At 38.4% G+C, this 23,479-nt stretch overlaps 1 protein-coding gene across 21 annotated transcripts in view; it reads left to right on the forward strand.

Annotated features, from left to right (window-relative positions):
• PARD3 (par-3 family cell polarity regulator) overlaps positions 1-23,479 on the forward strand; it is a 709,408-nt gene that overhangs the window by 338,688 nt on the left and 347,241 nt on the right. For all 21 annotated transcript variants that reach the window (XM_017535377.2, XM_017535365.2, XM_017535373.2 and 18 more), the window contains exon 4: positions 5,927-6,105. In XM_017535377.2, the coding sequence (XP_017390866.1) occupies positions 5,927-6,105 (179 nt within the window). The remainder of the gene's footprint in view (positions 1-5,926; positions 6,106-23,479) is intronic.

The following is a 23,479-nucleotide window of genomic DNA, read 5'->3' on the forward strand; positions in this document are numbered from 1 at the left end:
AAGAAAATAGCTTTATTGAAGCAACAGTGCCATAGCTCTGTGACTGCTTCTGCAGAGCAGAGGTACTCTCTATGGGCAAAGAGTAGCAGCCCAGGGCAGTTTTGCAGTCATGTTTATACTCACTTTTAATTACATGCAGATTAAGGGGCAGTTTGTGCAGGAATATTTAGGGAAGGTGTAGTAACAAGGACATTAGGTTATTACCAGGGAAAAGGTAGGTAACACCGAGGTGTTGCCATGGCAATAGTAAACTGCCATGGCATGCTGGTGAGTGTGTGTGATGGAAAGCTGCTTCTGCCCTAGCCCTGTTTTAGCCAGTCCTCCGTTTGGTCTGGTGTGCCAGCCCTGCCTCTGCTGTCAAGGCCTGCTTCTTACCTTCCAACTACAGGAATGTGCCACCATAGTCACCTAGTTTTTTAATTTTTTTTTTTTTTTTNCATCACATTTCATGACTAATTGGGTTAGAATTCAATGACAAAAAAGAAATAAAAACATAGTTTGTAAATGTAAGAACATATTTTCAAATAACTCAAAAGTCAAAGAAATAATAATGGAAACTGGGGAGTCTGGATTTCCACCGCATCTGATAGTAACAAGACAACCCTGGAGTGGTGTCAGAGAGGGCTAGTGGAGACCCAGAACTTTCACTATGACCCAGTGATAATGAGATCGCCCCTACCACTGAGTCTTCTGAAAATGTGTAAAAAACTGGAGCTTCCACCCCAGCCCAGGATTAAAAAGGAAGCTCTCCTAGATCTCACTGGAACTAAGCAGGGAACTTGGACTTCTACATCTGCCTAGAAGTAAAAAGGTGGCTCCCTGACTTTTCCTACCAAAGCGGCATCAGAGAAAGCCAGCAGAAACCAAAGTTTGAATACAATGCAGAATCTCAGGGCATAATATGAAAATGTCCAGATTTCAAATGAAAATCACTCATCATACCAAGAACCAGGAAGATTTCAAACTCACTGAAAACAGACAATCAATAGATGCTTTACTGGACGGAATAATGTCCCCCAAAAATTCATGTTCATCCAGAACCTATGAATGTGATCTTATCTGGAAATAGGGTCTTTGCAGCTAAATCAAGTTAAGATGTCATACAGGGCCAGGAGTGATGGCTCACAGCTATAATCCCAGCATTTTGGGAGGCTGAGGCAGGTGGATCATCTGAGGTCAGGAGTTTGAGACCAGCCTGGCCAACATAATGAATCCCTGTCTCTACTAAAAATACAAAAATTAGCAATGCGTGATGGCACAGGCCTGTAATCCCAGCTACTCAGGAGACTGAGGCACAAGAATCTCTTGAACCTGAGAGGCGGAGGTTGCAGTGAGCTGAGACCACACCACTGCACTCCAGCCTGGACAACAGAGCTGTCAAAAAAACAAAAAAAAAGTGTTATACGGGACTAGAATAGGTCCTAAATCCAATATGACTGGTGACTTTATATGGGAAATTTGGATACACACATACAGGGAAGAAAGCCCTGTGGAGACAGAGGCACAGGCAGCCTGGACAGGACTAGCTCCTGCCTCTCTGATGGCCTGTTTAGGCGCATTTCATGCATCACTGCAGCCTCCCCAGGCAGAGGGAGGCTTAAATAAATTAAAAAAAAAAAAGAGAGAGACAGAGGCAGAAACTGGAGGTATGTATCTAAATGCCAAAGAACACCAAAGGATTATCTGCAACCACCAGGAGCTAGACCAGGCAAGGAAGGATTCTTCCCTAGCACCTTCAGAGGGAATATGACCATGCCAGCATTTTAATTTCAGACTTCTAGCCTCAATAACCATGAGAGAATAAATTGCTGATATTTTAAGCCATCTAGTTTATAGTAATTTCTTACTAATATAGATGATAAGACCTAGATGACAGAGATGTTAGAATTATCTAATAAAGATTTTTAAAATTCATTTTAATTGACAAATAAAAAGTGTATATATTTATGTGTATAACATATTTTGAAATATGTATATATTGTGGAATGGTTAAATTGAGCTAATTAATATATGCATTACCTCATATATATCATTTTTGTTTGTGCCAGGAACACCTAAAATCTACTCTCTTAGTAATTTTCAAGTGTATCATGTGTTATTATTAATTTATAGTCAACTTATTGTCCAATAGATCTCTTTAGCTTATTCCTCTTGTATAGCTAAAATTTTGGATCCTTTAGCCAACATCTCCTCATCATTTTCCCCACACCCCAAATCCCTAGTAACTATCATTCTATTCTCTGCTTCTAGGAATTTGATGTGTTTTCGGATTCCACATATAGGTGAGGTTATGCAGTAATTCTATGTGCCTGACTTATTGCACTTAACATAATGTCCTCCAGGTTCATCTATGTTGTCAGAAATGACAGGATTTCCTTCTTTTGTTTTTAGGAAATGGGGTAACTATGTTGCTCAGGCTGGTCTCAAACTCCTGGCCTCAAGCTATCCCTCAAACTCAGCCTCCCAGAGTGCTGGGATTATAGGCATGAGCCACTGCACCTGGCTTCCTTCACTTCTTTTATTGGGTTTTGTTCTTTCTCATCAGCGTAGTAATCAAATCAAGGACACCTTCCTGAATTTGACAGTCGACATAAATGTAAACGTGGGACTTGAAATTGCATGGGAGTACTCAGTGACTAGGTAGTGCAAATAGAAGATCCAGACTATATTTATTTTAATTTATCAGTATCACTGAGATGCAAACAAAAAGTTTAATGTTGGAAGAACTCAGAAGAAGGGCTGCATGATAGAGCATTCCCTGTAGCATCATTCACATTGCAGTTTATGCGAACAGCACCCTTTCCATGAGCTCCATCACGCACCTGAAGAGACATCCCACAGGGTCTGGAGCTCCGACATGTACCTCCTCTCAAATCCCCTCTTTCCCCAAGTTCACATTTTATTTCAAGAGCTACAGGTATATATAGAGAAATGCTAATTATTTTTGTCTGTCTATTGCAAACTAACACATTAACACAATGTTTGTGTCTAGTCTGAAAAAGATGGTCCTAATTACTTATATAATCGAAATCATATATGCAATGTATTCTCCTGAGGAAAATTTCAAACACAAGTAGGGTAAGCAGTTTTATTGTGACCAAGCAAATTCAGTATCTAGTCCCTGAATTTATTGGGGGTTGGAATATACTTGTATGTGATTTTTTTTTTTTTTTTTTTTGAGACGGAGTTTCGCTCTTGTTACCCAGGCTGGAGTGCAATGGCGCGATCTCGGCTCACCGCAACCTCCGCCTCCTGGGTTCAGGCAATTCTCCTGCCTCAGCCTCCTGAGTAGCTGGGATTACAGGCACGCACCACCATGCCCAGCTAATTTTTTGTATTTTTAGTAGAGACGGGGTTTCACCATGTTGACCAGGATGGTCTCGATCTCTTGACCTCGTGATCCACCCGCCTCGGCCTCCCAAAGTGCTGGGATTACAGGCTTGAGCCACCGCGCCCGGCCGTGATTATTTTAATATAGATAGTGGGTACTGCTTTTGGTCCTTATGTCTGTGCCATTTTTTAAAGGCCTTCCCCTCTGAGTTAATAGTGCTTCTTGTAGACATACACACACACAAGGGCGAGAGGAAGAGGGAGAGAACTTGAGGTGTACAGAGGTACTTAACAACTGAACAATTAATCCTGTAATTGGAAAGCAACAGAACCTTTGTCTAAGTAACAACATTGTCTAGAAGTATTTAGTCTTTTCCTGCCCACCCATCCCTATTTTGTTACTTTTTTGCTTACAGTTTTTAATTTGATGATTCTGGAAATTGTACTTCCTCTTGGTAGAGAACTTTCCTTATAGTAAGGTCATTGAATATTAATGTGCATGGATTCTTAGATGTGTATTTTTGTGAGAATGATTATATAATTCTTATTGGTGTTTATTTTTATTTTTTGGGGTGTAAATTATAAGCATCAAAGGCATCAAAGGCATGATAAATCCAGTAATTATTAAAATATCATGTTTACATTTCTTTCATCAAATTAAGATAGGTACCAACGTTATTAAATTAGAAGCTGACTAAATTTTTGCCCTGGTAATGTTGCTCAGACTGTGTTGTTGTTATCCAATCCTCATGATGTAGAAGTCAGTGTTAAATTTGATATTACTCTGTTTCATATGCTTTTGTTTTATCTGATTAGTTTTAATTTGCTTTCATATATTGGTTTAAATATAGCCTTCACTGCATATAAATGGCTTGTCTTTAGTTTGGTATCCTCAAGGTCTCCATATTTTTACCATTGACCAGTGCACCAGTGTTTCAAAATTATCCCTCCTAGGATAAATAATGAATTTACTACTTTCTGGTTAAAGTTGTGTCGTTAGGCCGGATGTGGTGGCTCACACCTGTAATCCTAGCACTTTGGGAGGCTGAGTCGGGTGTATCACCTGAGGTCAGGAGTTAAAAGACCAGCCTAGCCAACATGGTGAAACTCTGTCTCTACTAAAAGCACAAAAACTAGCCTGGCTTGGTGGCTCATGCTTTTTGTAGCCTGTAGCTACGGGAGGCTGAGGCAGGAGAATCACTTTAACCCAGCAGGCGGAGGTTGCTGTTAGCCGAGATTGTGCCACTACACTCCAGCCTGGGTGACAGAGCCAGTCTCTGTCTCAAAAAATAAAATAAAATAAAACAAATAAAGCTCTGTTGTTAGAGGCTTTAAAACAAATGCTTAACCTACATCCTAGTTTTTAAAAACAGAGTACTCTAAACATAATTTAATTTAAATTTTGTCTTACATTTTTGAGTGATTTCACTCAGTTGCTGAGTGAAACTTTCAGTCCTGATTCCAGCTGTTGCAGACTCTTTTCTTCTTGGCTTTGCATTTTTGTTTTCTGTTTCTTCTCTGCTGTGACAGTGATTATATTTGCCAGGCTGTTCTCAGTGCTACTGATAATGATACAGGTGTTCATCTGAGTTTATTATTGATGTTGTTATCGCAATTGCAAGCAAACTCTTCTATGCAAATGCGTTTGCTAAAATACTGCCTTTCGTGTGTATAAGTGAGTATATGACAGAAACTACCTGCAGATTAGCATATTACTTCGAGTATTTTCTGTCTTCAGTATAAATAATACATTAGGGCACTATACTTTCTGATAATACTTTATTGAATAAACATTTTATTCAACAAAACTTTTCAATAGAGCAGCCAAATGTCTAAACTCCATAGATTTTTTAAAATTGATACATAATTGTATGTATTTATGGAGAGTTTATGATGTTTTGATACAGTGTGTAATGGTCAAATCAAGGTAATGAGGATATTCAAACCTCAATTATCTATCTTTTTTTATATTGGAAAAATTTCAAATATTCTCTTCTAGCTACTTTGAAATATACAATAAATTATTTGTTAACTATATAGATTCTGTACGTTTATTCCAGCAGGTATGATTAAAAGGTAGATGAAATTTGTTTACTTGCTTAGATTAGTTATTTTTTGAATGATATATGTGATGATTATTTAGAAATATTGAGATAATGATAGCAGTAATGGTCATTATAATATTACTGTCTCCTGAGTACACACTATATGTCAGACACTGTTTATCCCCTTTATATCGTTTAGTCTTCACGTTACCCTGATGAAAGAGGTACTGTTTTATTTTCATTTGAGTTGGAAAGGACTAGAGGCAGAGAACAGTTAGGCAGCTTGGCCAGGGCCACATAGATAATAAGGAGTGAAGGCCAAATACAAACCTGGGCAGTCTTGCTCGGAGCTGACACTTGACCACACCTCTTTCGCCATGTAGTATTTTAAGGGACCTAAAGAAATTTGTATTTAGAATGCTGACTCACTGTCCCCTTTTAAAAAATTGTAATTCTGTTCCTTGGTCTTTAGGATTGCCCTACATTCTCCTAACATGTAGTCTACCAACATTAGTATGTTATTTTTCAGCATAGTGCTTTTGTGTTTACAGATATGCCTCTTCATGTTCGACGCAGTAGTGACCCAGCTCTAATTGGCCTCTCCACTTCTGTCAGTGATAATAATTTTTCCTCTGAAGAGCCTTCAAGGAAAAATCCCACACGCTGGTCAACCACAGCTGGGTTCCTCAAGCAGAACACTGCTGGGAGTCCTAAAACTTGCGACCGGAAGGTAACCACCTCTCCTTGTTTGTTGCTATCCCTTGTCCCTCCTGACTTCTTGGTGTCCATGATGAGTGTCGTGTCTTAGGTAAACCATTGGATTCCAGGGCATTTTCACGATGGTCTTTTGTGAGTGTGGTACCAACTTTCATTTAAAGGTCAGATAGAATAGACTCTATTTTATATCACACTTGAATTTTCTGATGAAAATCAGTGCCATATATGTTATGCAATTATTAATGTATCCGCATTTTGAACAGATTCCATTTCATATGATTAAAAAGGAAAACATTAGACACAATGTGTACCATATAAAATTCCTTTCCTCCTGTGTCTTCTGGTCTCCTCCCCCATTTCTCCTCACAGGTAGCCTCTTTATTTGCTTTCTTTATGTCCTTACAGAGATATTTGACACATGTTTAAGCAAATATTTGTATTGGTTCATGAGGTACATTACAGAACTTAGGACATCATGAACTTTTGAGGATGAAAGTGGACCTCATGGTAATTTAATTTGACTACCCAGTTGATCATTTTATCCTAAGTCTCCTTATAAATTGAAATGTGTTGTCTAGTGTTCATAATACTTTCTTCCTTGACCAATTTATTTTAGTCCTTGACCTAATTTATTTAATCTGAATAAAGAAACGTTATTTTAGTCTGTTTTAGAAAACTTGTTGGCCTAGTGCAGTGGCTCCCACCTGTAATCCCAACACTTCAGGAGCCAAGGCAGGTGCAACTCTGGCCAGGAGTTTGAGGCCAGCCTGACCAAAGTAGCAAAAACCTGTCTCTACTAAAAATACAAAAATTAGCCTGGTGTGTTGGCATACAACTGTAATCCCAGCTACTCAGGATGCTGAGGCACAATAACCACTTGAACCCAGGAGGTGGAGGTTGCAGTGAGCCAAGATCACACCACTGCACTCCAGCCTGGGCGACAGAGTGAGACTGCATCTCAACAATGACAAAAAAATTATTGATGCCCTTTGTCAGAACCCTTATTGTTTCTTTTAATCACACCTCTCACCTCTTATTTAATATGTATTTTGCTGAATCTGCCATTTTCACTTCTCAATCTGTAGATGCTCAATAAACTTCTGTTGAATGAAATAATAAATATTTTTTCAATGCACCCAGTAATTTAGCACTGTATATACTGAGAAATGTGAAAATACTAATCACATAATATTAAAAAGGATGTAGCTTTATGTTTGCTTCATTTACTCTTTGCATAGGTATAAAAATACCTGTTTTAAATATCTCTTTCAAATTTGTTTTGCATTTCAGCACATTCTTTGCACTAGTTCAAGTGAGAAAAAAAGGTGCATGGAAAACATAGATTTAAATTGAGAAGAATCTACTTGGAAAAAAGAGTATATTTAGTTTCTGATTAATTTGAATTATGAACTTAACTGTTAGGCCTGCTCTCCTGAAATATTCTGTTTTTATAGATGTGCTGAGGAGCCACATTGAAAGATCTTCCCATTAAGATTAGCTTGAAATGTTTGAGAACTTTACTGCAGTAGACTATCCAAAGCAGCAGAATCCTGTTTATCAGTGGGTCTCGTGGCATTTTATTTTATTTTATTTTTTAGACTAGACCTAATTTAATTTGCATAGATATTCACAAATGCGCAGACAAGTCAAGTTGGCAGTGAAGAATGTTTTTAACTAGGTTTTCAACTATTTGAAGCCCTGTGACTTCAGAAGTCATTATGGTCAGAAGTCATTATGGTTTTCCTTTCAAATCATTCAACATCTTGGATGTGTGCGCGCCAGACTCAGTTGTAGCAAACAGAACCTGTTTTTATCATAAAACATTTTTTTACAAAAGGGATTTAACACTTAGAATTTGTTTCTTACAAAATCACTGGAAGTGTTTGCAGAGAAGGTCCTACATTGTGGTCTGGAGAACCTTTATAACCATGCAGTAATGTAGATGTGGCTTGCCTGTGGAGCTACCCTCTCCGCTGTCGTGGTGAAGGAGGTGCTGCAGTCCAGGGACCTCAACTCCTCCCGCCCGAGCCTGCCTACTGCACACTACGCACTGCCCTGCCTCCAGGTGTATTCACCTTGCTTCTGTCAATGTGAAGCTGGAGACCCAGCCCAGAAATGCTGCCTGTCATAACAGCCCAGGAGAATTCAGTTTCACACCACTATTAAAATCTCATGCTGCTGAATGTGAGTAGGTGGAGTCCAGTTTGTATCTAGACCCTTATACAGCATTAGCCTTAAAGCCTCTGCAGCACAGGAAGACGTGTCAGGAGAACGCTGAGACCCTCATTGCCAATTAACCACACCACTGACCCTTCCCCCCCTTCCCCCGCCAGGCTAGAGAGCGGTGGTGCGACCTCAGCTCACTGCAGCTTCTTCCTCTCAGGTTCAAGTAGTTTCCTGCCTTACCCAGCCAAGTAGCTGGGACTATAGGCACTAGCCATCACACCTGGCTGACTGTTTAATTTGTTGTAGAGACAGGGTCTTGCTCTGTTGTCCAGGCTGGTCTCAAACTTTTGGACTAAGGTGATTCTTCCATCTCCACCTCCCAAAGGCTGGAATTACAGACATGAGCCATCATGCCCAGCCTGACATTGTTTTAAATAACATCCTTCTATCATTATAGAAAATTTGTCAAACTTGTAGAATAGAACAAAATAAATTATTCATAATTCCAGAACCCAACAGCAACCAGCATTGACACACACACACACCCACACACCCACACCCACACCCACACCCACACAGACGCACACACACACAGACGCACACACACACAGACGCACAGACACACACACACAGACACACACACACACAGACACACACACACAGACACACACACACAGACACACACACACAGACACACACACACACACTCTCACACACACACAAACACACACACACACACGTTGTAGTCATGCTATGTTCACATATTTCCATCCTGGTTATTTCAACATTATTTCTCATAGGGATTTCCCCGGTGTGAATTTTATGACAAATATTTTAATGAGTGTAAAAGATTCATTGTAGGATGTACTCTGTTTTCTCTTGATTTTGAACATTCATGCTCTTTTCCTTTCTTTCACATTATAAGTATTGGTGTTGTGAGACATCCATAAATATAATATTTATCTTAAAAATTGTTACATATTCAACAGTCTTTTTACTTAGCATGGAGCAGTTTTTAATGTAGCCAGATGCCCTCGCTTTCCCGTAAGAAAGGTCTTGATCTACATATGTATTTCTAGAGGAAGTGATATTCGCATACAATATACTTGAATAGTAATGTGTAACGAATTAGTCTTTTGAATTTTCTTTGGCTTTACTCTTCAAATACTAATCTTGCTGTCTGCGTTTTATGCTGTTTGTATTTTAGTCTGAGAGCTCATATATAAATATGATTAAATAGTATCTTATTTTTAGTTATAAAAAGACTTTTCATCTTTTCAGTATTCAGAAGGAAGGAAAGCATACTTGCTGCTTAGGCACAAAGCATTCAGTTTATTTCTGTTAAGCCCATGAGAGCTTACCTATGCTGTCATGCTTTAAGATGTTATAAATTCTTATGTGTGTGTAGTGGTTCAGGTTTTCTATATAAAATGGTAGAAATAAATTAGTTGTGCATTCATAGCCCTCTGATTTAGTGATCCCTAGTGGTTGAAATAAGTTAGCATTCTTAAATAACTCATCTAAATAGTTAAGTGGTTTATAGTCTTCCAAGTTAAAATAGCAGAGTGAATTATTTTAGAATAATGTTACCAATCAATTAAAATCTCTTGTTTTTAAGCAGGAAAGTTGCATTCTGATATGTTAGAGCACTACCATGTCAGACTCTCTCCTTTGGCTCAAAACCACGAATGAGAGGTGGAGTCCTCCTTGTTGAAAAAGTGGTCATAATCTCATTCCACTGTTAGGCTTAGTGGGCAGGGTGTACAGATGATGGTGATGCTCAACTGGCTGAGGACTTGAAGCAGCCAAGGGTTCCATGGGCTTCTGGATTTCTTAATAATTTTCCTGGTGAGATGGAGAAAGTAGGCGAGTTGTGGCTTTTTTCAAAGTGCTTTGAAATACTCACCTCTGTGTCTTGTATTTTGTGGCTGACTGCCTTTTCCAACTGTTTTAGGTAACATTTTGTTCCTTTGTCTGGAAAGTTTTTTTCTAGAGGCTGTATTTTCATTTGGGAGTTAATGTATAGTTAATATTTTATCTTGGGGAGGAGTATTTCAATTGGCATGAATACTTAAATCATCTTGCCACCTCTTTGGTCCTTCTTATTAAGTTGATGTTGCTGTGAATAAAGAGGCCAGCTAGTTTGTGGAGAGCATGTGATTCATCCCATCAAGAAAGATGTAATGAGCACTTAGAAGAATCAGCCTACCATGTGGGGTTGAGAATAAAAACTGGACCATTTCACTGTGCAGTTGCTACAAGCCATGGTTCCTTCCCTCTAAATGAAGAGTGGTATTATTTTTCTAAATTATATTTTCCCCTAAACAATTAACATAGGTAGACTTAGTATAAAAACCAGGTGGACAAGTTTCCAAGAGATTCTTACCTGATTAGGGAAAGGGGAAGAAGGTAATGAAGGAAACCTATTGCAATGGCATCATTAGCTTCCTTTTCTTTTGATTTTTTAAAGGGAGACCTTGAAATATTTCTTACTCCCTGGGTTTCTGTTTATTTAGTTGCTTAGCCTGTTTGGTATTTTTCTAATACCCCTGATACAACCTCTTGTAAGAGATTCTTTCTTAGTTATGTCTTTGTCATCTTGCTTTTCTTAATATTAGAAGGGTGAGATGTTCTAAGTTTAGAAAATTATTTTTATAAACATTTTTGTAGTATATTTTAAGATTCCCTATCACTTTTTTCCCCTGATAATAATACAGCTTGCTCTTTGTATATGTTTAGTAATAAGGGTATATAGAAGCAGGGAAATACCATCAGGCTACTATGTCCGTGGGTTCCACATCCGTGGGTTCCACATCCGTGGGTTCAACCAAGATTAGATTGAAAAGACTTAGAACAACAACAGCAAAAAGAATGGTTGTGTCTGTACTGAACATGCAGAAACTTTTCTTTGTCCTAATTTCCTAAACAGTACAGCATAACAACTACTTATGCAAAGCATTTTCTTTGTATTAGGTCATGTAAGTCATCTAGAGATCATTTAAACTATATAGGAGGATGTACATAGCTTATGTGCAGTACTCCACTATTTTATGTAAGAGACTTGAGCATCTGTGGATTTTGGTGTCTGCTAGGGGCCTTGGAACCAGTCCCCATGGATACTGAGGGATGATTGTAATTTGAAATTTTGAAGATGAGAAATAATGACATTTTGATGCGTTAACTTCAGGACTTCCGTGGAGCATGGCTCTATACAGATGTGGGCTATTCTTATTACCAGGGGAAACCATCCAAGTATAGTTTAATTTCCAGCAATTTTCCCCAATTTCTGCTGTATTGAGAGAATTTTTCCATGCCTCATAAATATGGATAGTTTGCATAATGTTATGTGCTGATTTTTTATAGTTAATGTTTAACTTTATTTGATGGTTTTTTCTGTCGTATGACATTTATATTTTTGCCAATTTTGTTTGCTCTTATAAGTAACCTTTAGAAGTACTCTTCAGAGAATGTCCTTATATATCGATTTATATTGGCATCTCTGATTATTTTCTTTGACTAGATTCCTCAAGCAGATTTATTTGGTAAGGAGATGAACATTTTTAAAGCTATTGGTAATTGTTTTACATAAATTCAAGCCTAATAAAGTATGAAGTACTTAGGATGTATATAGGAGTGAGTCTTGGGGTTGGTGGTGAAGGAAACAACCTGCTGGTACTATTCCTGAATTCCAGAACTTACTGTCTTACTCTGTAGCTTAAGGGTTCTACATGGGTGTGCATCACAATTACCTGTGGACTTTCAAGAAATGAAACATAGGCATTGCTGACACCACCAGATTCCTATACCTGCTCCAGAAAATTAGTGTGTTTCTTTAAAGCTCTTTTGTGGTTTGCAGAGCCCAGTCTTATTTCCCCCACAAAACCTCAGGTCTAGCTGAAAACAGAAAGTGTGGTTACATTTTTAAGAGAGGGCAAATAGGATTATAGTCATGCCTCTCTTAATGACAGAGATGCGTCTTGAGAATTGCATTGTTAGGCAATTTCTTCCTTGTGTGAACATCATAGAGTGCACTGACACAAACCTAGATGGTGTAGCCTAAAACTCGCCTAGGTTACACCCTGTTCTTCTAGGTTGCAAACCTATTAGCATGCAGCTATACTGAATAGGCAACTGGGACACAAGGCATCTATATTTAGATATTTGTGTATCCAACATATCTAAACAGAAAAAGTACAGTAAAAATACAGACTGTAATCTTATGGGACCACCATTGTATATGTGGTCCATTGTTTACAGGAATGTTGTTATGGGGTGCATGACTGTATAATGATTTTTTTGAGATATCTTTAAAGCTAATTCTCCTATTACAGCAGAATAGAGTCTGGTATATTTACTATATTTGGGTTTGTGGGATTTCACTTCCTGTCATACTTAGATTGTACAAATTTATCATTTTCAAATGAAAATTAAATTAATTCTGAGTATTTTAAAAGTCTCCCCTCCCCCTCCCCCTCTTCTTTTGCCACAACTCATTGAATATTGGATATTGACTATCAGTGCAAAAATACAACTGGAAATACTTTTCTAGATAGAAGCCTTAATGAAAACAATGTTTCTGTCTACTGTTTGTGTTCCTTCCTTCCTTCGAAAACCCCTTTGCTTCTTCTTCCCTTTCCCCTCCCCCCCTTTCCGCTTTCCCTACCTCTTCCCCTCCCCTTCCCCTTCCCTTCCCCTTCCCTTTCCCCTTCTCCTTCCCCTACCCCTTTCCCTTTCCTGTCCCCTTCCCTTTCCCCTACCCCTTCTTCTTCCCGTTCCCCTACCCCTTCCATTTCCCCTTTCCTTTACCCCTTTTCCCCTTTCCCTTCCCCTTCCCTGTTCCCCTATTCCTTCCTTTACTCCTTCCCCTACCCCTACCCTTTCCCCTTTCCCTTCCCCTTCCCTTCTCTTCCTCTTTCCCTTTCCCTCCCCTTCCCCTTTCCTTCCCTTTCCCCTTCCCCTTTCCCTCCCCTTTCCCTCCCTTTTCCCTCCCCTTCCCCTCCCCCTCCACTTCTCCTTCCCCTCCCCTTCCCCTTTCCCTTCTCCTCCCCTTCCCATTCTCTTTCCCTTCCCCTTTCCCCGGCTTCCCCTACTCCTTCCCTTTCCCCATGCCCTTCCCCTTTCCCTTCCCCTTCCCCTCCTTTTCCCCTTCCCCTACCACTTCCCTTTCTCCTTTCCCTTTCTCTTCCCCTCCTCCTTCCCCTCCCCTTTCCCTTTCCCTTTCCCTTCCCCTTCCCCTTCCTTTCCCTTTCCCCTTTCCCTTTCTCTTCCCCTCCTCCTTCCCCTCCCTCTCCCCTTCCCCTTCCTCTCCCCACCTCTACCCCACCCTTTCCACTCCCCTTCCCCCTCTTTTTTTGCCACTGTCTAGCTCTGCTCTATTGCCCAGGCTGGAGTACAGTGGTGTGATCATGGCTTATTGCAGTTTCAACTCCTGAGTTCAAGTGATCCTCCCATCTTAGTCCATGGAGTAGCTGGTACTACAAGCATGGACCACACCTCCCAGCTAGTATTTTTTTTGTTTGTTTTTTTGTTTTTGTTTTTTTTAAGAGATGCGCATCTCACTATGTTGCCCAGGCTAGTCGAACTCCTGGGCTCAAGTGTTCCTCCCATCTTGGCTTCCCAGTGTGTTTGGATTACAGGCTTGAGCCAGTTTGACTTCTTGATTTCTGCTTTTCATCATTTCTTCTTTCTAAGTGACAAGGCTGATCGTCACATTAATAAGCTTCAAAGCACTATTTTATTTCTAAACTGTGTTTTTCAAAGTTTATTTTTTTCCTTTACGCTCTGTTGGGTTTGAAGATTATTTAAAACCACAAAGTACACTTGACCAGTTGGCTGCTGAGAGGAAATTGTTTATCTTTTGGTTTTGTTAGCCAAGCGTAGCTCCCAGCATTGTGGTAACCATCCAAAACCTCAAAGGATGAGCTGAGGTAGTTCTTTAGAACCACATGTCCTCTGCGACAGACCTGTAGCTCTCTTTAATTTTCTGCGGCATTAGTTTCAAGGGAGATTCAGCTGAGAGTAGGCCTTAAACTATTCTGCTGCAACATTTGTATTTCCTATTAGAGGTCTCTATAACTATAAAACTTACCCTTCTGTTTTGCATATTAAAATAATTTGAATGCAGCACATTTTCGGATTTTCCATCAGTTATGGTTATAATCGTTTCCACAATAGGCTGGCCTCACTGGTCTGAGTTATTAATAACCTAATCTCATCTACTTCTATGCCACATTTAGAAATACAGTCTGCCTTCACATGCTTTAAATATTTTGTGTTCAAAGTAATAAAATCCTAAGGTGTTATTGATAAAAATTTTGGAGACTGGATGCCATGTTTTTAGAGTTCACAAACCACTACAGGAGTATAAATCCCAAATAAAGTCAGAAGCCTTCTTGTGTGCCCTCAAAATTACACATAGCACAGAGGGAAATGAATATATTATACCTGATTGCTTTGACTTAGGGGAGAGGACCAGGAAGTGTCATTGGTTAAACTATATGGAACAAAATTTTCCATAGTTTATGTACATTGAAAAATATTTTAAACTCAATTTATCTCATTTCATCTTTTTTTTTTTTTTCTTTTTCTTGAGATGGAGTCTCACTCCGTTGCCCAGGCTAGAGTGCAGTGGCATGATCTCAGCTCACTGCAACCTCTGCCTCCTGGGTTCAACAATTCTCCTGCCTCAGCCACTCAAGTAGCTGGGATTACAGGCGCCCACCACCATGCCCAGCTAATTTTTGTATTTTTAGTAGAGAAGGGGTTTCACCATGATGGCCAGACTGGTCTTGAACTTCTGACCTCAGGTGATCCACCTGCGTCGGCCTCCCAAAGTGCTGGGATTATTGGCATGAGCCACTGTGCCTGGCTTCAGCTTTTTAAGCTAGTTTCTAAATTTTTTTTTGTAATTCAGCTTATAAACCTACCTATTTTGAGCTGTGAGGTTAGATCTAATCCCTTCAAGTGCTGTTAACAAGAAGAATATCTGATGGATTGCTGCGACTGGAGCACCTGTTTGCATTCTGAGGGCTCTGGCTTTGGGCATTCTTTCTTTTACCTTGCATATATTCCTGGTCCTGTTGTGATCTGGGCTGCCTTTGGAGAAATACATTCCAGTCAACATTTTCGAAATTTTGGAGTAGAAATCGTTTCCATCTATCCTACCTATAAGCCATATCTGTTTTTGAGGTTTTAATATTTTTAGTAATGATAACCAAGTTGTTTTTTAATACTTGCTATTCCTAGCACTATGCCATGCTTGCCATGTTATAGGTTATATTTCATTTAGTTATGCCTGTACTGGAAGTTTTGGAATGGTTGCTATACCCATTTTATTGATGAGCAAATAGAGCCTTAGAGAGTTTAAATAACTCACCTAATAATTGAACCATCTGTTAAATGATAAAGTTGTGATATAAATGTGCTGAGTTCTCATGGCTGAGTACTTGCACCTTTTTCTTTAATTTTTGTTGGGGCATCTTATTGCAATAGCTGTTTTGTTTCCACTTTAGTTAGATTATGTTTTTTTGGTGGGTACGGGAGGGTAAGGTTTCAACAGAAATTACTCAAATTCCCTGAATCACATTTTCTAGAATTGTAGTTTTTAGCCATAAATGGAGGACAGAAATAGTCTCCTTGAATATTAATATTCTGTTTAGAGAACATGCCTTTTCCTCTAATGGGGTGGCAGAGAGGAACTCAGTTGTTTAGAAGTTTGTGCCATCCATTTTTTTTACTGTAAATGCTTCCCATGTGGCATTGTAATTCTCCAGAAAAGTCATTACTGTATGAGAAACAATATGTAGGGTAAGATTATGATAAATGAAAATAAACACTTTCTACATTAAGAAAAGAAAGTGTCTGTGGAGATAGTGTACCTGAGGAGGCACTTCACAATTAAGGGGAAGCTAAGGTAGACTGTACCTAGGGACTTTCACAGAAATTACTCAATTCTTCTGCTCATCCATCCAGTCCTTTGGAATTTGGATTGTGGGCTGAAAACTGGAAGTAAGTGATAATTATTTTACATTGTCAGACTAGTTTTATGTGATGTAAATGTCTTTATTTAAAAAGTTTAGTAATTTATTTAAATGTATATGTATATATACATTCGTTCTTAAATTCAGATGAAAAATATTTAGATAAATATAAAATATTTATGATGCACATCTAAATAATGTATAAGGCAGTAGGTATTTTGGAATCAGGCAGCCACTATAAGTGTTTTACTTTTTCTCCCTTGCTCTCTAGCATCTGCTCCCTTCCTTTGGTGTTGTGCAAAGTACTCTTGATGCAAAATGCTATTGTTACTTACAATTTTAGTTTTGGAGCATACATATTTAGAGTTGCGTGTTTTTGAAAGAAAATGAAATGTCGTTGGGTATTTCTTGCCTTCAGAGTTAAGCACTCTCTAAAATGTTTTTAAATGGTTTCAGATATGGATTTGTTTCTCAGAGTTAAGCAGCTTTAGTCAAGTGTTGCTCCTCATGTTTAGTGTAGTGTAAGAAAGTGAGTCAGGATCTTCAAAATTTAATTGGACCTGAAATATTTATTCATCTACTTTTTATATACTCGCCCTTCTTGTTTTAAGGAGTATAGGTTGAAAATGGTAGTGCCGTATTCTCCATTCCTGACCGCTGCTGATAGTGGAATGCTGGTGGCTCCAGGGGAATTCAGGGCCACATTGACCCTTCTGGAGTACTGTATAGGAGAGCAAGTGAAGGCTGTGGTTAGTGCTGCTTTCCTGTAGGCTCTGTCCTTCAGTTCCTCAGAGCCCATGAGTGGGCAACATTTTTGTAATTTGGTAAAAACATTAAACTTCCCCCATCTATCTCTTCCTTACCTCTTTCTGCATGTTTTCTTAGGATAAAGAAGATAATCTAAGTTATGTCTGGAAAGAGATTTTCTTTTTCTGTTTTTTTTTTTGAATGGAGTCTTGCTCTGTTGGAGTGTAGTGGCACAATCTTGGCTCACTGCAACCTCTGCCTTCTGGGTTCAAGCAGTTCTCTGCCTCAGCCTCCCGAGTATCTGGGATTAAAGGCACCACCACTATGCCCAGCTAATTTTTGTATTTTTAGGAGAAATGGGGTTTCACCATCTTGGCCATGCTGGTCTTGAACTCCTGACCTTGTGATCCACCCACCTTGGCCTCCCAAAATGCTGGGATTACAGGCATGAACAACCGCGCCTGGCCAAGACTTTCCTTTTTTTCTCAGACAGGCTCTCCCTCTGTTGCTCAGACTGGATTGCAGTAGTCCAACTGTTGCTCACTGTAGTCTCAAGCTCCTGAAATTAATCAGATCTTTGTAATGTAAAACAATTTTAGACTGGGCACAGTGGCTCACACCTGTAATCTCAGTACTTTGGGAGGCCGAGGTGGGAGAATTTCTTGAGGCCAGGAGCTTAAGACCAGCCTGAGCAACACAGTAAGACTCCGTCTCTAAAAAAATTAAAAAATTAGCCAACCATGGTGATGCATGCCTATAGTCTCAGCTACTCGGGAGGCTGAGGTGGGAGGATCTCTTTAGCTGGGGAGGTTGAGCCTTCAGTGAGCTATGGGTATGCCTCTGCACTCCAGCCTGGGTGACAGAGTCAGATCCTGTCTCCCAAAAAATAAAAATTAAAAACAAAATTAAAAAATTAAGAATGAAATGAAACAATTTTAAAGCTAACATTTTACTTACGATTATTTGTAACACTACGTAGTATTTCTTAGCGGAACAACCATCTTTATGTAAATATAATTTGTGATCAAAGATTATATCATTGTTTTGAATTCAAGAAATACCTTTCCATGGGATGGGATCCTTGTGTACCTGTGACTAGATATCAGAAATTATTGTCATTACCCATCTAAACTATGGTTCCATGTTAGATTTAGAATGAGAAGTTGGAAATTTTGTTACTCATGATTGAGTAGAGGCTAGGCATGGTGGTGCACACCTGTAATTCCGCACCTTGGGAGGCTGAGGCAGGAGGATAATTTGAGCCCAGGAGTTCAAGACCAGCCTCAGCAATATAGTGCGACTTTGTCCAAAAAATTAGCCAAGTGTGGTGGCTTGCGCCTCTCAGTCTCAGGTACTTGGAAGTCTGAGGTGGGAGAATTGCTTGAGCCCGGCAAGTGGAAGTTGCACTAAACCAAGACTGTGCCATTGCTCTCCAACCTGGCACCAGAGGGAGACCTTTTCTCAAAGGAAAAAGAAAAAGGAAATTGAGGGAGTAGAGTTTGGGCATTGAGGTGGGTAGGTATAACCATGAGAACGGGCTGTCATCCTCATCTCCACAATTTAATTATCACTTTTTCAGATCCCTGTTTCTGCTTTCAGTGAGTAAGAGGTTAACCTGGCTGCTGTCTAGCTTGTTCCTTCCAGCTTTAAAATGCTGTATCCAAAATGTTTGATGGCTTCCTTCTCTGTCAAAGTGGGTTAGGAACAGCTGAGAAAATTGGTTCAAGCAAGTACCCTGGATGAGGCTGAGTTTTGGTGATCTTTCTGTTTTCTTTGGATTCCTTGATTGGCTCTCTGGACAGATCTGGTGGCTTCAGAGAAATCTGTGCCCCTTTTAGTTTTATCAGACCTGCGTCTCCAGGAGAGATTTTGATCAATCCTTTTTCATATTGGATCCCTTTATGTTCATAGCTGGATACAGGTCCATGCTCCTGGGATTGTTTTTTCTTGTTTGATTTATAAAGACTGTTAAGTGGCCCATTATATGTTATGACTTAAAACTAAAATATTATGCTTTTGATTTTGTCAGTGTATCAACTTGAAGGGTTTGCCGCCTTGACAGGAATTGTATTTGGGAACTTAATTGTAATTTTCAAATTCTTTCTAATATAGAAATTCTTTCTGTATTAGAATTCTACCATGAAATTTTTTTGGCATATTCAGCATTCTTGAGGTTCTCACCGAATTAAATAAATTTTATTATCTAGAAGATACTGAGGTGTCAGAAAGATGGAAAAGGCATTATCAAGTGCGGAGAATGATACAGTTCATTTTTCAAGTCAGAGTGAGTTTTAAGAACAATAGATAATACCTTTAACATTTCAAAGGAAATATCCTAGTAAAAATTTAATGGACATGTTAGGATATTTTATTTTGTATATTATTAATTTGTTGGATAGTTAATTTGCTTGGATACATTATTTTCAATTTCTTTTTTTACTTTATCCCTGTTGAAAACTTTTAACTCAGTTAAAAAAGAAAATTGACATTTAAAATGAAATATTAAGAAATTTGAGCCAAAGAGGTGCTATGATCATCTTTGGGCATTCAGAATCTTTAGATACTGACCAGTGGTTTTGGTTGCAAACTTCACCATAGTTTAGCGGACTATTTATTATCACTAAGGATCCCAATTTGGTTGTTTGACAAAAGCATATGGATGTTTGAGTCCCCTCTTTGTCTTGCCACAGTTCTATTGTAACAACTTTATAAACACGTACTCTTTCATTTGTCTTTTCCACACCTCTCATTAATAGTTATTAAGAATGTGGGGGAAACCTGTTAGCAGAGAGGAAAAGTAAGCTGTACACATATACCAGTGCTGATTTATGTGCTGGATACTGGCTGAGGAATTACAGATAACATGGGAACAGATTGCTTGGCGTCAGTTCTACAACATTAGGCATTATACATAGGAAGTTGGTTAGCATGGATTTCAAATACTGCTTTTTAGTTAGTTCATTATACTTAGGAATAGCCATGCTCCTAGGGTAAGTGATAATGACTCCAGTGTTTAGAATGAAATCCTTATTTTATTCTAAAAAGTAAGGTTTTCTTATTTTTTTAAAAAAAGTCTTAATAGGCATTTAGTTTATTAAAACTGATGGGAACTGCCAAATTTTCTGCCTTCATTTACAGGTTGGTTATTAAACCTGCTTTTTGTGTATGTGAGTCATTTTATTTCACTCTTATCTGTCTCTCTTTTTTTCTGTTATTTAGTTTTTAGAAGATGAGTGAATGAAAGTCAGAAAGTACACTGACAGCAATCCTATTTACAGATCACCGTATGGTTGTTATCTTCTCGTACACGTTAGCTATGGCATGGCTTCCAAGGTCGTGCTCTGATGTAGCCATAAGGAGGTACAAAAGATGAACCCCTGCCTTAAAGGCAGTAAGAAGTCTCCTACATCAAATCAGTATGATTGCTGATCATTTTAGTAAGCTTCATGTAATTAAAAACATTATTCTAAGCCATCATTATTAATTTTACTCCAGGCTCTTAATTTCAGATTAGATATCCTGAAAATAGTTCCCTTTGTTTTTTGTATATAATTTCCTGAAGAAATAATTAAACAGAACATTAAATTCTCTTTTACCATAATTGCAGAGTTGAAAAATGTGGGAAATTTAAAATCTTAACATCACATGGGAATATTTGAAACTATATGACGCATAGAGGTTCTGAAGGAAATGTATATGCATTGAGTATTTTGTATTTCATAATATGGTATTATTTCTCATACTTCTTTAAAAAAATGGAAATTTTTACACTAAAGCAAAGTGGAAACATAGTTGGGTTTCCTATGCTAACATAGAAATGCTAATGACTTCTATAATGTTCATGAAACCCCAGTTCTGACTTCTGCAACACAGGGATTTAGTCTTGCCAAGAAGTCTGACCGTCAGCTAAATAGCTGTTTCTGGGAGATAAAGCCTTGGAGTTGCAGCTTAGTATGCCAGGAATGAGCTTCTGTCTCAAGGCCTTGGGTGGGTTCTGTGTGATTTTACTGAATTGTAATAAACTTGGGAAGGGCTAAGGTGGGGAGAGGACACTTACTTTCCCTACCCTGAAAGAGATTTTCTCCATAGCCAGGATACCGCTACCAGGGAGCAGTAAATTAACGTGCATTTCCCAGCCGGAGTGGCTTTTTGACACCTGATGCTGTGGCAGTATATTTAGATGATAAGGAAAATCCCTGATCACAGCAGGAACATCTGTTTTTTTTTTTTTTTTTTTTAAGAAGGACAGTTTCCCACCCAGCACAAAGCTGAGCAGCTATTTGGGGCAGCCTCGTAAGTGGAGGATTAACGTCATAATTTAAAAAATGGAGAGTAATTTCTTAGGGCATTTTTCTTGTATAATCTTTTAGATAAAGTAATGACTTAGCTAACAGATTAATTTGTGTGATTAGTAAATTTTATAATCATTAGAATTAAGTATATTGATTTAACATTTTTGATTTATAGTTATAATTTGATTAGTGTTTATAGTCTTGAATAGATTAATTATGACTGCCGTATTTTAACAGTTGTTTACACTAAAACAAATATTTTCAAGTTCAAAATAGAGTGCATAATGTATATTTCAGTGGACAGTGGTGAATGTCTAGTACACACAGTGCCGTAGAAAAGACATTGTATGCTGCGATGTTTATGGATACCCTTCCATCATAAATACAGAGACACCACTTCACAGGCCTGCAGTATGCACTTGTACACATTGTTTGCAGTAGATCGTGAACTAGACTGTGGCCAGACTTTGGGGAATGGGAGGAAGAAACATGACTGAAATGCTAGCAGGACCTGCATATGCTCTCAAAAATATAACAGATATGTTGATAGGAATTAATAATGTATTTTAAAAGTTCTTGAATTGATTGATAATTTAAGAATTTCTGTAAATAACTGAACTTTTCATACATTATACGTACGTTAGTATATGGATTCATTATTGATTTTACATGAATTAGGAAAATTGCTTTGTTGTGAGAGTGAACATCGGTTTTATTTTTCTTATCCATGAACTCCTCCAAGTTGATCCCACAAATCTAAAATTGTAGAATTATTCAAATGCAGTGTAAAAGCACAGACCTTGCCATCTTCAGGCATTCTGTCTCTTAATCTTATTATTGTGGGTTGCTGTGCTGCACGCACTGCATGTCATCATTGACTTACGTGGAGAAACAGTGTACTGTTTTTTCTATGCAATTGGAAATAATCACATTTGCCACAGACATCATATGCTGTAGGTGTGACGTGACATTGAAATAGGCATGTAACAGTGGTATGCATCTTTTAGTGTAAATCTAAAAATACAGTCATTACATTTCACTGAAAATACATTTTACTAAAGTTTATCGTAGTACGTCTTTAAAGCATCCCCTAAACAAATTTAAAAAGAACATATCAAAATGTTCTTTTAAAATTCTAGGATTCTGAAACCATGTGAAATAGGGAGCATAAAAAATGTTCATGAAAAAGTCATCCACATTGGTGTAAGCCACTGTGCTAAGTACTTGGGTTTAAAGGTGAATGATCTGCCCAGGCTTCCCTGTAAGAGTAAAAATAGCAATTTTTAAAATTGGCAAAATTATAAGTTAGAACCATAATTTAAGTAAAATTAGAATATAGTGGTAACAAAAAGCTTGGCATGATTAGTTCTATTGAGAATCTGTGAATGCTTCTTAGAAAGTAGCATTTGAACTGGGCTTTGAAGAATGTTCAGTATTTCTGTAGAAGAAATAATATTGGAAGTCCAGGTCTCAAAGCAAGAATGAAGGTGAAGAAGTTTGTGTGGCACAGCAAGTACCAACGTCTGAAATTCCCTCTGGTCTACCTACAGTGTTTGCCATAGGTATGATGTGATCCAACATACGTTTTAGGAAACTCCTCTGCCAGAAAGTGGTGCAGAACATTGTTAGAGAGGATATGGCTAGAAGCTGTGTCCAGTTAGAGGAACACTCTTAAAATTTCAGGTAAGAGACAAGTTGATCCTGAACTGCTAGGTTTATGGCCAAGGAATAAAATCAGTAAAAATTTTGTATCAATAAGACCTAGCAGCTGTGTGGATTAAAGAGGGAGGATGAAGATTAAAGATAATTCTAAATATTTTAGGGAAGGGTGCCTGAGTCAAAAGAGGGAGCCCAGTTTCAAGGTATCTTTGGGACCTCTTGTTGGAAATTGAGATCATGAATTGAGGAAACAGTTTCTTTTTTGTGACTTGTGTCTAAAAGTTGTCAGGATAGGACATGGTGAAATTGTGCACTTTTTGAACTTGTCCAGAGATATAATCAGCAGTCCATAGATGGCGCCAACAATACCATTTATGGGAAGAGGAAAAATGGTACAGATTCAGTAGGAGCAGAGGGTGGGTACCAGTAGCATACTGGATTCTGGACACCAAAAGGTGAGAATTGTGTGGAACCTGATCTCTTCATTTCAAAAGTGGATTCTTTCTTTTTCTTTTCTTTCTTTCTTTCTTTCTTTTTTTTTTTT

The sequence above is a fragment of the Cebus imitator genome, unplaced genomic scaffold (assembly GCF_001604975.1).
Source record: "Cebus imitator isolate Cc_AM_T3 unplaced genomic scaffold, Cebus_imitator-1.0 Scaffold92, whole genome shotgun sequence".
In the NCBI taxonomy this organism is placed as follows: domain Eukaryota; kingdom Metazoa; phylum Chordata; class Mammalia; order Primates; family Cebidae; genus Cebus; species Cebus imitator.